General features: G+C 42.9%; 1 protein-coding gene across 3 annotated transcripts in view; it reads left to right on the top strand.

Moving 5' to 3' along the window:
- The first annotated feature begins 7,258 nt into the window (after positions 1-7,258).
- LOC105559331 (lipoma HMGIC fusion partner-like) overlaps positions 7,259-14,983 on the top strand; it is a 29,275-nt gene continuing 21,550 nt past the window's right edge. For all 3 annotated transcript variants that reach the window (XM_012007543.1, XM_012007541.1, XM_012007542.1), the window contains exons 1-2: positions 7,259-8,702; positions 13,499-13,617. In XM_012007543.1, coding sequence (XP_011862933.1) covers positions 8,613-8,702; positions 13,499-13,617 — 209 coding nt within the window. In that variant the 5' untranslated portion in view covers positions 7,259-8,612. The remainder of the gene's footprint in view (positions 8,703-13,498; positions 13,618-14,983) is intronic.

The following is a 14,983-nucleotide window of genomic DNA, read 5'->3' on the forward strand; positions in this document are numbered from 1 at the left end:
AAAATATGATTAATTAGTTCTTGAGTTATAGACATTTGAATTTTACAAAGTATCAAAATTGATAATATTATAATTTTTAATTACTCACGAGTTTCCAAACGAGATTCCCCGATCAAATAACGGTTTTCTTATGCGATTCACCTGGATGTTTCTATGCTCTGCCTTTGTGAGGCTTAAGTTTAAAGAGAAAATGGCTTAACAACGTGCAACTCGCCTAGATAATTAATCGGTATTCGCCATTCGTTTTCCTTTTTAATGATTTGACAGGAAAAGATGGGAAAATCCTCAGACGTTCAAATAAGTATCCCACCTCCCCAACGATTACTCAAAAAACAAAAAATGTATTCATGTAATTTTACGATGATATGAGTAACAACTAAACATTTTCTAACGCTCGTCAAATCTAATGAAATTATTATTAAATATACTTTTATTGTTCCATTAAGCTTATTCTCGGTTCAAGTGTTTTGTTCTAACATTTAAACTTCCTCAAATTACCACAAAATATATTACAATTTTTTATTTAATGTAATTCCAGTTTATGTAAACAGAAAAACACAAGTAAATCTGCTCAGAAAATTTAGAAGATACAATCATATACAATTATTCCAAGAAGCAAAAATAACGAGAGTAGTTCCGTTATATCTTTGTCACACGTATGTTTGCTGATAGCAATTGTGTGTGACTGACGATCGAAAACGATATGATTCTGAAGGCAGCAGGAAACACATTAGCAAACTTCAAATACTACGTTTTTACTCATCTTATTACCATGTACAGTGATGGACACAATGATTATGACACTTTTTTTAAGTAAGTTTAGGAACATGCATTTAGATTACGTTCCAAAATCTTCTTCGCCGATGAATATTTGCTTGATGGCCATTCTGAAACCATTTTGAGCGTGTTCGATTTATGTATTTCTCTAGTCAAATTATCCGAAGAGAAAAGGTTTTGGAACGTAAACTTGAATCTAAATGTGCGTTTCTAAATTCATTATAAAAGAGTCGCAACCATTCTGTCCATTACTGCATGTACATTAGATATCATTTATGCCTTCCCCGAATTTGTGCACATATGAGCACATTTAAACATTTTACGTATACATACATGGAAAATGTATGTATGTTCTATGTGCCTAAATTTATTTGGGAAGGCATCAGTGATGCCTAGTGTACGAACAAGAAAACGTAAGAAAGTAACGATTCATATGTTTAAAAGAAAAGGATATAATTTATTAACGCGTGTAAATTAAAACATTGTCGCGATTTTCAAAAAGTATTGAATGTGTGTATCGATTAGGGCTATCGATTGGATACTTGTTTTAAGATTCACGTGTCCACGTAATCCGTGTTCACGGATTTAAGGTACCTTCATTCATGTGTACCTGTGTACGTGACACGTGTGCCCGTATAGTCGTGTATGTGACACGTGTATTCGAATATTCGTGTAAGTGTGATACGTGTAAACGTGTGCAAGTATTTATCAAAATTTGATGAAAGATCCCTATTTCTGCATATGTTTTTCGATATATTATATGTATACGCATAATTCCAGCATTCCAAGTTTTATCCAGATTTTGTCACATAATTCTCTCAATATTTCCCTATTGAAGTATACACGACTACATGTTTACATATGTCACGTACACGGATATTCGTTCACGTGTTCACGGATTCACGTAAATGAAGATTCTTTAAATAAATGTACACGGGTCAAAACACTGTTAAGTTAAATACACAGTTTACACAAGTAGTCTAGTACAGGTGTACACTGAGAAAAATATTTTAGTTATCAGAACAAAAACGTGTTTGTTACTTGCTGATTTGGTGAGGAAAGAAATCGATTAGTTGCTGTTGCGAATAATGTCTCGTTATTTGACATTTGAACATATCATATATTGTCTGCGATACAAACCACATTAGTTCTTTCTATTTGTTGGACATACGAAATACGAAGCAAAATAATATATTCTTAGCAAATACATTTGCTATCACAACGAAATCCCGATTCCCTCCTGAACAGATAGCACTAGTACCACATACTGCCGCGACGTGGCGACCGGCGCGTCTTTCTCGTAAGTAAAAATCGTCCCGTATTAGTATAAAAGGCGAGCCGATATGATGCGAGAGCGAGTTGTCTGGATCATGGATAGACCTCAATAACCTGAATATACTTTTGATGACTATGTGATTTAACACAATTTAACAATTAGTTACAAAGTGAATTTTTTAATAGGAAGCCTATTGATACCCCACCCCATATTTTGCTACAACAGCAAAAAATCTGCTGTGTCAGCAAATTATTTTTCTCCGTGTAATTGTGACGAAAGCAAATCAAAAGTTGCAAATCACATTTGCTTCCACTACGGTGTTATTTGCTGTCACTATATCTACAAATGAAATTTGTTGCAAATATTTGTGTCTTGTTCAGTTAACAAAAGTTTTTTCTCAGTGCGTGGAGTTGGCACACCCCACGGTAACGTCAGCAGCGACGATGTAACGGCGGGAAGCTCATTACCCGGGCAAATAGAGGGAGAGATAAGAGCGCGGAGGAAGGAAGAGCATCCCGTACGTCTCATCTGTATCTCAATTTCCTAGGTAATCAGCCGTGGTTTACGATACACACGAAAACGCGCATTAAACCAATTCTGGTGTCGCGCATCGGACGGAGCGATACGTTGCTCCCGAAAGGGTGATCCGGCGATTTTGCCCCACCCCGCCTCCTCGATCGTTGGACGATGATTATTTTCGCTCGCGTTGCTTTCTATAAGAAGCGACGCTATATATTTTACGGTGTCATGATTCGAAGTACCGCCATCGAACCAAGCGGGAGCCCGGTATCAGTTCCTCGCCTTCGCCCGCTGCTCCTTCTCCTCCTCGACGCAGAGACGAGTGCGCTGGGATCTGGCCGGTCGTAAAAATAAATCCGAGACTCATAATCTGTTTGAGGAGATAGCGCTTTTCTCGTTCGGTGATCGGGCGGGGGAGCCGGGACCCGCGCGATGATATCGTAGGGAAGGAGAGTTCGCTCTCCGTTTTCAGAAAATTTCACTGCATTCACTGCCGTTCCCCCTCGGATCTTTCCTCGACGACCCTCTCCGCGAACGCTCGCCGATTGATGGTGGATTAAAATTGTTGCGACGATGTTATAGCCGGCGTAACGCTGTGTAACCGGGCGGGCAAAGCAGCGCATAAAACTGTGCTTACGCAAACGATATTTCGCAGCAGCGCGCGTGTTACGCCGTCGGCCGTAAAACTCGATGATATTTACACTGAAATGAGACTTTACCGCACTTGAAACCATCTACTCGTCCCACCACTGTGTCGGATCACCTTAATTTGAACACATGCACCCTACGCGCACACACGCCTACGCGCAAAATGAAACGTTACGTCGTAGGATTGTCGTTTTCCGCCCTCTTCTGTTTTTTTTATCGCGTTTTTCCTTGGGCGCTTTTGTTCTTGTTGCGAGACTTTTTGCATTTGCCCCGTGCTTGCGGAGAGAAACCCACTGAAAAAATTTCCGGATCCAATGCTATTACACTTCGATGTATAATATCATAAAATAGGATCGATATAGCGCCAATCATATTTATTATTGTGAAAGGAATATTTTAATTTCAAATGAAATATTCTAAAATCTAGAATAAAACGATAGTATGTATCGTCTATTATTGAGTATCGCGGTGCCAACTTCGTGCGTTGTAAGATGGAGGGACAATTTATTCTAAACGCAAGAATATATAAACTTACATTTATATAAGTTACTCTTGTCTTTTTTCGTGAATGGAACGATCACGTATCCAGAATGGGGGAAGAGGGAATAGCAAGAACAGCAGGAGATGGGAAACCAACATCCAGAAGACCCCCAGGAAGACCTCCAAAGAGATGGATGGACAGCTGGGCATCCGGATCACAAGAGACGAATTAATCGGAAAAAAAACTGGCTTCAAGCCTAATTTAAGAGGAAGAAGAAGAAGACTCTTGTCCCAATATAGTAAGTCAATCTTTTTTAATTCGATAGAGGAGAATAAGAATTATTAATTTTATTTTTGTACTAAACAAGGTTGTGAGAATATATAAATTACATCAAGAATATTTTTGTCTCAGTAACAGAAATCCTTTCTGAGGGTGCGACGGTTCATTTTCCTAATGCGACTGATAGCCGGTGCTAACTAAACGGGACCACCCGCGTTCGTCGATAGCCGGCGGGAACGACCGAGAGCGTCTCTATGTCGATGATGGATGATGGAAATGTTAACGAGGTTCCCCACAATGGACGCGGAGCAGAGTTGGGCGAAACAACAATGCGGTGGCGGATTTACCAAACGAGCCATCTACACGTAAGACGACTACGAATAGATAATGAAAATATATCGAAGACGTACACGTGTGCAGTTCAGATAATTTTACGTAAATTAATTTTGTATAAAAAAATAAGATTGAAATACCAACTCTCGTGTCGCGCTAGATGTGGCGCGTCTCTTTAATCATAACGATTTCAAATGCGGCTTTCGCATCGGTCGAGGCATTTTGACTTTACCAGCCGCACGCTGCTGAACCAACGAGATTTCTCGAATTTCTAAAGGCTCGATGCACGGGGCGGGTCATACGCATTGTCAATTCCGACCCGGGGGGCTTTGTGGTGGATGGGGCGACGCTGTGCATTAGCGCCTCGTATCAATATACATAGAATTGGGACATACACAATTTCATTAGCAATTACGGGCTAATTCCGTGTTTCAGGCACAGAGGATTTTTGTGACAAAAGCAAGTGTCTCTGATTTGGCAACAAACCATTCCGCCTTGCATTATCATTTCTGGATCTATGCCAAGTTTGTGCTATTAAGAATTGTCTTATTGTCTCGTACGTTCATTTTCATGTGCTGTGCAATTGTTTCCACGTAAGCTAATGGGATTGATGATAAATTGTGACATCGTGTATAGGGTGTCTGAAAATCACCGGCTATTTTTTGATAACGAATTTTTTTTTACTTTATCGATTGTGTTTTCTTTTAGAGAAAAAAAGGTATATTTGTCATCATACAATGTAGCGAAATCTCGGTAATAATCTTGTTTTTCTTATAACTCGAAAGTTATTGATGCATCCGACATGTTTGTTAGGGAGAAATTCACTCTAAATTGATTTAAAAATCTATTATTAAAAAGATTTGATGATTTTGAAATATTATGTAGTAAGCTAAAAGAATTGAAGGGTATGTTATATTAAACGATACGTCGCGACATTATTAACGAGTAATGGTAGCGATGTGTATGGGCAGCATAAGCCCTCAATTATTTTGGCCTAACCATGACAATCGGAGCGTCGAGCCCTTCATCCCTAAACCGATACACCAGGGACTCCGCTAGAGTCCGTTTGTCATTGTATCGATCGTGCTGATACATGAAAAAAAAGAAAAGAAAAACACACACAAGCCAGATTAATGTAAAAAATATAATTAGAAATCAAAGGGGTCAAATTGGCGAGACGTCCGCCTAGTGAGAGGAAGGTCCAGGTTCAAACCTTCACTCACAGAAAAAATTCCCGGATCCAATGCTATTACACTTCAATGTACCATAAAATAGGATCGATATAGCGCCAATCATATTTATAACAGAAAAAGGAATATTTTAATCTTAAGTAAAAAATTCTCAAATCTAGAATAAAATGAAAGTATCTATCGTCTTTTGTTGAATATTGCGGTGCCAACTTCGTGCGTTGTAAGATGGAGGGACAATTTATTCTAAACGCAAGAATATATAAACTTACATTTATATAAGTTACTCTAAAGGACTACGAGCCGTGACGGGGTGTTAGTGTCTAAATATTTTATTCTAAATTTATTGCGAAAAATTATCACCTCGGCCAGGGTTTGAACCTGGACCTCTCTCTCGCCAGGCGGGCGTCTCAATCAATTCGACCACCGAGGCACATGGCAATATATAAACAGTCTAATGTTGATTCCCGAATGCCACATATCGTGACAGTATTCGATAACGAGAACTGCGCGCAGACTCAAATCATGAGTCTTTAAATTAACAAATTAACAAAATTGGTATAGCTCAGATATGATAAACACAAATTTGAAGGAATAAAGGACTACGAGCCGTGTTAGTGTCTAAATATTTTATTCTAAATTTCGCAATAAATAGTAGTCCTTTATTCCTTCACAATATAAAAGATCTTAACAATTACCATCTATACATTCACAGTGTATTCAAAAACTTCCAGGACTCCCGCCCTTAAAAAAGTAGCAGTGGCCCCATCACTGCGGGACAAATTGCATCACGTAGGAACGACCTCTAGCAATACCCATACGAAGCTGCAATCGGTTCGGACAAGTTCTATCTTGTAGGCGTTTATTTGCGCAGAGTCTCAGTGTGTTCGTGTCATCGTACAAACAGATGTTTTTACCATCATCGTACATAATTGTGGGTGTCCAAGTGGCAGAGCTCGCAATACGTAGAGTAGACGCCGAATACTTTGTGTGGTATTAGGAAAGAACATCTTTAGACCGTGTACTGCTGAGAACAATAGTAACAAATATTGAGTTTACGGATTCTCAGACAAGAATGCACAATTTTATACACACTGCATACAAGCGCTAGTGCAATTTAACTTCTGGATTGATCGTGTTCCACGTGTGAACTGTTATTTAGCACGTTTGCATAAAGAAAAAAAGAGATTTTTCCAGTTGTTACAATCTACGTATAAAAAGACAGGCGACGAGGTGGTGTTTCCTAATCATATCCCACTTCGGATTTCACCGATGTACTCGTCATCGTCGGAAACTTGGGACAACGGCGATTAACGGATGGCAATGGGGGAGGGGGGGTGGGAGGGTAAACGTGCGATTATTTGATCTCCCATTAACGTACGGGTTCCGCGGGCAGCATGACTCGTACACGTGTTATGTTGCGCACGCACACGTCCGTCGCGTCGTGTAACGCGTGTATCCGCGGTCGCCCGTTCTCCAGCGCGTGCACGGCGTGTGCTCGCCAGATGTCCAAGAGCGGGATGCTGGTGCGTCGCTGGGCACCCTTCGGTTCTCCCACACAGTGCGGTCGCGGCGCGACGCGGCGCGGCGCGGCACGAACAGGCGTGGGTGGGTAGGAGAGAAGCGAGTGGAGAGGAGGAGAAACGCCGCCGAGTGGAGACTGTGGAGAACGGAACCGTTCAGTCGCAGCCACGAAGCGGCGCCGTGCGCGACGACGACGGACGACGACGACGGGCGGACGACGACGACGACGACGACGACGACGACGACGACGGATCGCATCCGCGCACGCTACGTTTCTTCTCGTCGTCAGTCGTCTCGTCTCCGTTCGCTCGAGAAAGAGGTGTCATCGAGCTGAAATTAAATTTCAACCTTGTCAACGTGGACATCAATTTTCCGCTTTGTGATTTCCTCGAGATTTTTCGCGTCGCGAACGTGAGAGTGACGGCGCCCGGCTTTGCGGATGACTTGTCTCCGGGATGATATGAATATTTTACTGTACGAATGCTTCGCTTATCGGGAACGCGGCTGAGAGCGAGCACCGCAGCGCGGGTAGCGAAGCCGCGACGGTGGTCAGAGGTCTATAATTAACCGTGGAGGAAGCGTCTGGCAGCGGAACAAAGTACTATATCTGCAAGAGCTTCGAGTCCACAAGTGGACTATCGGTGGATGAGCAACGCGAAGGGAAAAAGAAGGAAGGATGCGGCTTGCACATCGCAATAAACGTCGCATTGCGAACGACTAGGCAGATTTACGGATCGAAGCGATCCCTGGGCCACTCGTCGAGGGAGGATCGTCGACAAACGGCGTTAATAAGTCTCCGCGGAATAATGAACTTCTTGAATCTGGGTGGCAGTTGTGCGGAAACTGAGCGGATCAACCACGGAACTTGAAGCGGTGAACCGTGCGGTCGTTCGGAAGGATAACTTTCTTATTGGTTTCCCCGTGCGCTCGCGAGAAGTCGCGCCCCCGTCGCCCGGTATGAATTTTGCGGCGCGAGGCGTGTTACAGAGCGGCAATCGGAATTAACCGCGTGACTCATTTCGGAGAAGTGATATTCTGAGCGACACCTCGGTCACGTTTTACGAGCGGAGTAATTCCACCGCGGAAGCTAAATTAACGGCTTCGCGTGCGGCCTCTCGTTGGCGGCGCTACATCGGAAAACGACGACGAGGACCCCGATGATTAAGGGGAAATGATTAAAGCACTCGGATGCTGGTACCCGAGAGAGAACGCGTCGCCAGGCACGTCCTGATCCGCGATTAGGAGGAGGTCGATCGATCCCGGGGATTAACGCCCCGCGAGTGTCAAACGAGCCGCGACAGGAACATCAATACCCTAATAAATGTCACTCGCACGATCGATCGGCGCCTTTTGCCAGCCATGACGTAAAGAGAGGGCGATTTAACATCGACGAGGGTCAACGGTGTCGAGAGCGGCTGTCGGGATCGGCTGTCCACGTTCGTAGGCAGATACCGATCTCCTGTGCGGGCGCGTCAAAGTTCGTGATCCTGACACCGTTCAGCGGGCTGGTCCCCTACGGTTATGCATGCGGATGGAGGATGAGCCGCGGTGCGTGAGGGAGAGAGGCGGACGCTTCTAAACCGATGAGATGACAGTGCTGTGCGTGCTGTGGGCTACTCTGTCCACCGTGGCCTCGATCTTGGCGTGCTCTGGGTTTTACCTGCCTTACTGGATCCAGGTGAGCGGCCGCATTATGCGCTGTTAATTGCGTTATGCCGCTACGAAGATCCATCCTTCAAAAGTTCCCCAACTCCTTGGCGTTGAGGCGATTTTTAAACATTATATTGTTACAACAAGTAAACAAGGGAGGCCAATCTTGACGAGCACGAAAGTTAACAAAGCAATATATATTTTAAAAAATTAGTATGGCTCGTACCTATGTGTTAAACACAAATTTCAAAGAATTTAAAGGACTCAGAGCCGTGACAGGGTGGCAGTGTCTAAATATTCTATTCTAAGTTTATTGCGAAAATAATATCACCTCGGCCAGGGTTTGTGAACCTGGACCTCCCTCTCGCTAGGCGGGCGTCTCAATCAATTCGACCACCGAGGCACATGGCAATACTCATCGCAATAAACAGTCTAATGTTGATTCCCGAGTGTCACCTATCTATTTTTAACTTCAAGATATTACAGTTGAAGTACAGATCCGCGGACGCGTTTCGGCACACAGAGCTTTCATCAGCGCAAGTTAAACTTAAAATTATATTGTTACGCCTAACGGGCAACGTTCGCGGGAGGGAGCGGGACTCCCGGCACTCGCTCGCACTCTCACAACCACTAACACTCGCGAGAATAATAGTAGGACACTTCTGTTCGAGGGAAAACGATCTTTATTAGCGATTTACACAGGAGCGGCCCAGACTCGCGTCCGCCGTCAACTAGGGCCAAACTTAGGACCCCTTAAAAAATGTTTATAAACAACACACGCTTGTTTCTCAGCGACGATATCCAGGCAGTCCGCCAGGGTGTCTCGAAGCGGTCGTAACAATATTGTAGCGGCTAATCGCGAGAGGATCTTGAGGGATTTAGAAGGTAGCCGCGAATAACTGACGGAACACGAGGAGTTGTGTACCTCCTGCTTCTTGTTTCGCTTGGATTCGCGCAAACCGGCACTAAATATATTTTCTTTATAATTTAATCAATACCGCTTTCTCTTTCTATCGCGCGGTACAGCGGCGCTCCGGCGGTTGTAAACGTGGGACATTAATGCGGTGATAAAGCAGCGTATCGATAAATACGAAAGCAATTCGTCCAATCGAATACGATAAAATAGCATTATTACCGATTACAACTCAATTAATTCCGCGATGATATACTGCGTTAATATCCCCGATATATGCATCGCGCAACTGGCGAGACAAGCACAGAATGACCGATAACTTTTACCTGGCCCGACTGGCAACTTTTAGACTTATGCTTGCCGAGGTGAAGTTCGCCGTATAGATACACACCACTTTGCTCCGTCGCTATAAAACTAAACGACATCGTTTTTCGCATTTTTGCGACATCGCCGAAGGACCATATTCGGAATTTCGTACGATCGTAGCCCGCGCATTTTCAGGACTCGCACTCGTGTAACGTATCTCCGTGTCCATATATACGCGAGAACTTTGCATCTCCGCGAACGTGACGATGACGACACGGTGATATGAGGAAAGTCATTTTCCTCTCCTCGCTTATCGTCGGAGGACCTCGTATCGACGATTTTGACGACTGCGACAATTTCTCTGGCACGATCGTAAAGCGATTTGATAGGCGCTGCGATAAAACGGCGAAACTTGCGTATTTGGCCGCTAAAGTACCGACGTCGATAATTTTGTGAGCTCAAAGGCCATCGTGCCGAGAACATTTTGCAATTTCGAGTTTATTGACTAATGAACGATTGGAGCGTATTGGGGCACGCAGCGCGTCTATGTTGAAGTTATAATTAACGAAAGAAAGGAATTTGTATACTCTTCTTACGTTGCTTCTTACGTGTATGCTTTTTGCACGTGTGCGAATATTCAAGCTGTAGTTCATTTATCACTCTCGAGCCATTCATTGGGAAATCAGACGGTAAAAACTCGCAAATTCGAATTTCAGGACTTGCCAAGGTCGAGTTAACGACCGCTCTCCTGAATGCCTGCTCTGATTAATTCTTAATTCCTGCGGTGTAGTTGTGTACGTGTAATGCGATTGTACGTATATCGATGTATCTCTCAATAAATTAGCCGAGAGCCGGAAATGCGAGCCGGATGCCTTTGTCAGTACGCGGATTAAAGGAGATTCATTTTAAAGCGCCTTCGCATTCGCGAGCTTTAATATTATGAATAGATTGGAACATTATTCACGTGGAATATACAGCGGATAATTTACTAGCTATTAACGTTTCATTTTCACATCCGTTCGTGTGCAACATGTAAAATCGGACGAAACGAATAGCGGCGGAGTTTGCGAGGAAGCGAAGTACAGAAGCGAAGAGTGTTGAGAAAAGAGCAACTTGGAAATAAGAAAAGCAGAGAAGCTAGAGAAATAAGAGGTGGAGGAAGAGCGCCAAAGAAAACGTGAGAAATCGAACGAGCTCGAGTCGTCCGACAAGATGGATTGTAGAGCGGCGATAGTAATCGGATTCTTCCTTCTCTAAACCACGAGCTGAAACCAACGAAACTGAAACATTAGCTCCACGGTGCAAACGTCTTGATACACAGATATTCGTTACGTATTGTAATGTAATTGGTAGTTTGGCAAAATTAAGAAAGTGAACGGAAGAAACATTTATATTACAATAATAAAGAATACGCGAAGAGGAAAATATATTAGCACGAATATAACAGAGGATTCAAAGTTGTTATGTTCTTCATCAATCTAGAACTAGAGCATATCAATAAATGGAACGATTAATAAAAATTCTTGTTAAAGATTGTAATGACAATTACAATGGCGTAATGTAATTGGTAGTTTGATGAAATAGTTTGACGAAATTAAGAAAGCGAACAAAAGAAAAATTTATATTATAGTAAAGGATACGCAAAGAGAAAAGATATACATATGTCAACACTGCAACAAATATAACATAGGATTTAAAGTTATGTTCTTTATCAATCTAGAATTAGAGTATATCAATAAAAAGAAGGATTACTATAAATTCTCGTCGCAAAGATCGTAATGACAATTACTATACGATAGCGTAATGTAATTGGTAGTTTGGCTAAATTAAGAAAACGAACGGAAGAAACATTTATATTACAATAAAGAATACGTGAAGAGACAAATATACTAGCACGAATATAACAGAGGATTCAAAGTTGTTACGTTCTTTATGAATCTAGAACTAGAGTATATCAATAAAAAGAAGGATTAATAAAAATTCTTGTTAAAGATCGTAATACGGTAATTATGATAGTGTAGTGGAATAGCAGTGCGCTTACGTTGTAGTGTACCGTAATTCAGACAATTGAATGATTTCACTCTAACTACAGTCCGGTATTGTCAACAAGCGTAACGAAGTTCTGGCTGTGACGCGAGGCAAAATTTCGGTCCTTGAAACTTACCGAGACGTTCGTTACGCGTACAAGATTCTTGAACGAGACAAGAACGCTCCGAGTACCGGCAACTTGGTAGAGAGAAGTTGATGAGGCGAATATCGTCGGGTAGGGTAACTTTGTACTTCGTGCGACTACTACTTGCCTTTACCTGACCTGGCCGATGTTGTAGATTCAAGGCAGCTTGCACAAACGGAGTCCCTACTCGCGGCCGAATTGTTCATATTTTACGCGTTGCGTCTTGTCGCAGACGAAACCGCCTCTCAATGGGTTCCCGCTTTTCAGTTATACAGCCAGGAAACCGTGACTTTTTCCACTCCGAATCTATTTTGCATTTTCTCTAGGCAGCTAACTTCGTATCTGACCTAAACCTTTTTACGGCTGTACGTTCGTGGACGGCGAGAGAAGTTACAGTTTGCTTCTTTGAGATCTTGTTACCGCTGATCGTGGATATTTCGTTTCTGAGAGCTCGTTTGTACCGCTTAGGATTAATGACGTATCGGTTCGCGGTATAGCGAATGACCGGAGGAATCTAAAGCTATAAGGGGAGCCTTGTTACAGAAGGAATCTTGTTATCCAAAGCGTTTCATCAGTTTAATTAACGCACGGCGCTGCTCTTTAGAACCAATTAATTCCTTCGCGTGATTTTTATCTTTCATTTCTTATACACGCTTTACAAGTGCAAATTAAGTGCTACATCTTATGACATCATGTGTGTAAGCAACTATATTATTAATAAAGGTTTCTTGAAATTTGGTTAGTAAATCTTACAGTTAATTGGAGACCTTCTTTTATTACGGTTTATTAGTGGAAACAAACGCGAAAAGAGGGACATGTTCGAAGGAAACGGCACTTGGCAAACGACAAGCGAGCTTATTACGACCACCTCCTTCGCCAGACGGTCGCGCTATATTTTTTTCGTATTAAGAGAAGCAATCAAAAGCATTCAAACGGGACGGCGAGACATTTTCCGTTTCTTTGGCGCCGTGTAAAATCTGTTGGAAAGAGGAGAAAATTTCCCTTGCTGTGCCATCGCCTTCGCATATAAATGAATAGAATGCATAAGTCTCTTGCTGTTGCATGTTCGCGCGACGCAAGAATCTTCGTGTCATGAATCAGCGGCGTTCAAATGACGCCAAATTGACGCCAACGTTTCTACTTCACACTTATTCAAATATTCCTCATCTTATTCCTGCAATTACCGTCCATTCTACAAACAACTCAGGAAAGTTACATTAGAGGGGGGATAAAATTAAGTCTGCAAATTTCTTTAATATTCACGAGCTCAACTGTATTTTCATCGACTTTCTTTTTTATCAGACCATAATTTGAAGTTCGCTCTCGAGATTTCGTCAAAGTTAGCGAGCTCGGTACCTACTATGTATAGCTTCATTACAGAGCGAAACGCAGTAGTGTAACCGCCGCATTTCCGCGGTCTTGTGTATTTCAGGGACGACTGCTGGGAAAGGCGGACGCGTACTTCAGTTCCTTTCGGCGTTGCAACTATCCGCGAATCAGGGCGCCCAACGCCACGCCCGAGATAGTTTACGAGTGCGCGAGGTACTCCAGGTACGTATTCTCGCATCGCTATTATTCCCATATCAAAGCCATCACGAGCACGTAGCTGCGATTACGATTCCCGAAGGAGCAGGCGGAGGCGAGGCTTGCCAGGCGGGCGTTCGAGATTCCGTAAAACAGTCATTCTCACGAGTCACTCTGCGCGGATCGGCTAAAGCGATAACAATTTCGTCATCGAATGTCGGACGCTTTTCGTTGAACCCCACTTTAATTATCTCATTTTAACGAGGTCTTCCGCGGAAGTAAGAAAATATAACTCGGAGGATAACAATTGCGGCATATGAGATATGTATAAATTATTATATTATCAGAATAAACAGTGTAGGAAAATTGATAACCGACACAACTGGCAATTTTAATTAGAGAAAATTTATTGCGAAAAATATCACCTCAGCCAGGGTTTGAACCTGGACTTCCCCATGGTGGAAGTCATGGAGAATGTATAAGGAGACCGAACTGCCCGTAATCAGAATGGGCCGATGTTTGTGCCCGCCAGACGTTCTGAAAAGCAATACTGGGAGCGCTGTCATCAACTAACTCCATTCGCATTCGTACGTGACACATGATTGTCATATGCATGAAGCTTTCGTGGTTATATAATATACATTCGATCTGTAAATAAGATGAGGAGATGGATTGTGTATCTCTGAAACTTGTGGAGATTACAAAAGTGAGCGAATTCACACATTGAAATTATAAATATTCACTCACTTTTGTAATTTTCGTAAATTTCAGAAATTGACCTCTAGTCTAGATAACAACAGTTATACGCTCTATCTACGAGATCAGGATCGGTAACTCATGAGCGAATTCTTAATCGCGTAAGGCGACGCCAGCGCTACAAGTGGCAAAATTTTGATTCATTGGATGGCAAAAATGTCGGCCCGCTTTCGGTGTCGTGATCCAGACCTAGTTCGGTCTCCTTATACATTCTTCATGGTGGAAGTATACAAGGCACGGTCTTGTATACAGGTCCGGGGACTGCCTCTAATTTTCGATGGTGGGGGTAGGTCGCTTAGCGAGGAAATTCTCTTGGTGGCGAGGGACGCTGGAGGCCGGGAGGGATATCTGTCTGTCTTTGTCCCATGCACGGTAAACTCGACATATCCCCTCGGCGTCCAGCGTCCCTCGCCACCAAAAGAACATAGACTGCAACGCTGTGGCCATTACAAGAACTACAAAATTTCTTCGCTAAGCGACCTACCCCCACCATATGAGTTACCAGACCTGTATGTAAGACCGTGATACAAGGTGAACCATTGCGCATGAAGAGAGGGGGTAGCCTTCCTTCCAGCCAATAAGCGGCGTGCTTTTTTGCGTGGCGGCAGTTTGAACCATAGACTTCTATAGACGGAGC

Source organism: Vollenhovia emeryi, unplaced genomic scaffold, assembly GCF_000949405.1.
Source record: "Vollenhovia emeryi isolate VEMERY1.0 unplaced genomic scaffold, V.emery_V1.0 DF939281.1, whole genome shotgun sequence".
Taxonomy (NCBI): Eukaryota; Metazoa; Arthropoda; class Insecta; order Hymenoptera; family Formicidae; genus Vollenhovia; species Vollenhovia emeryi.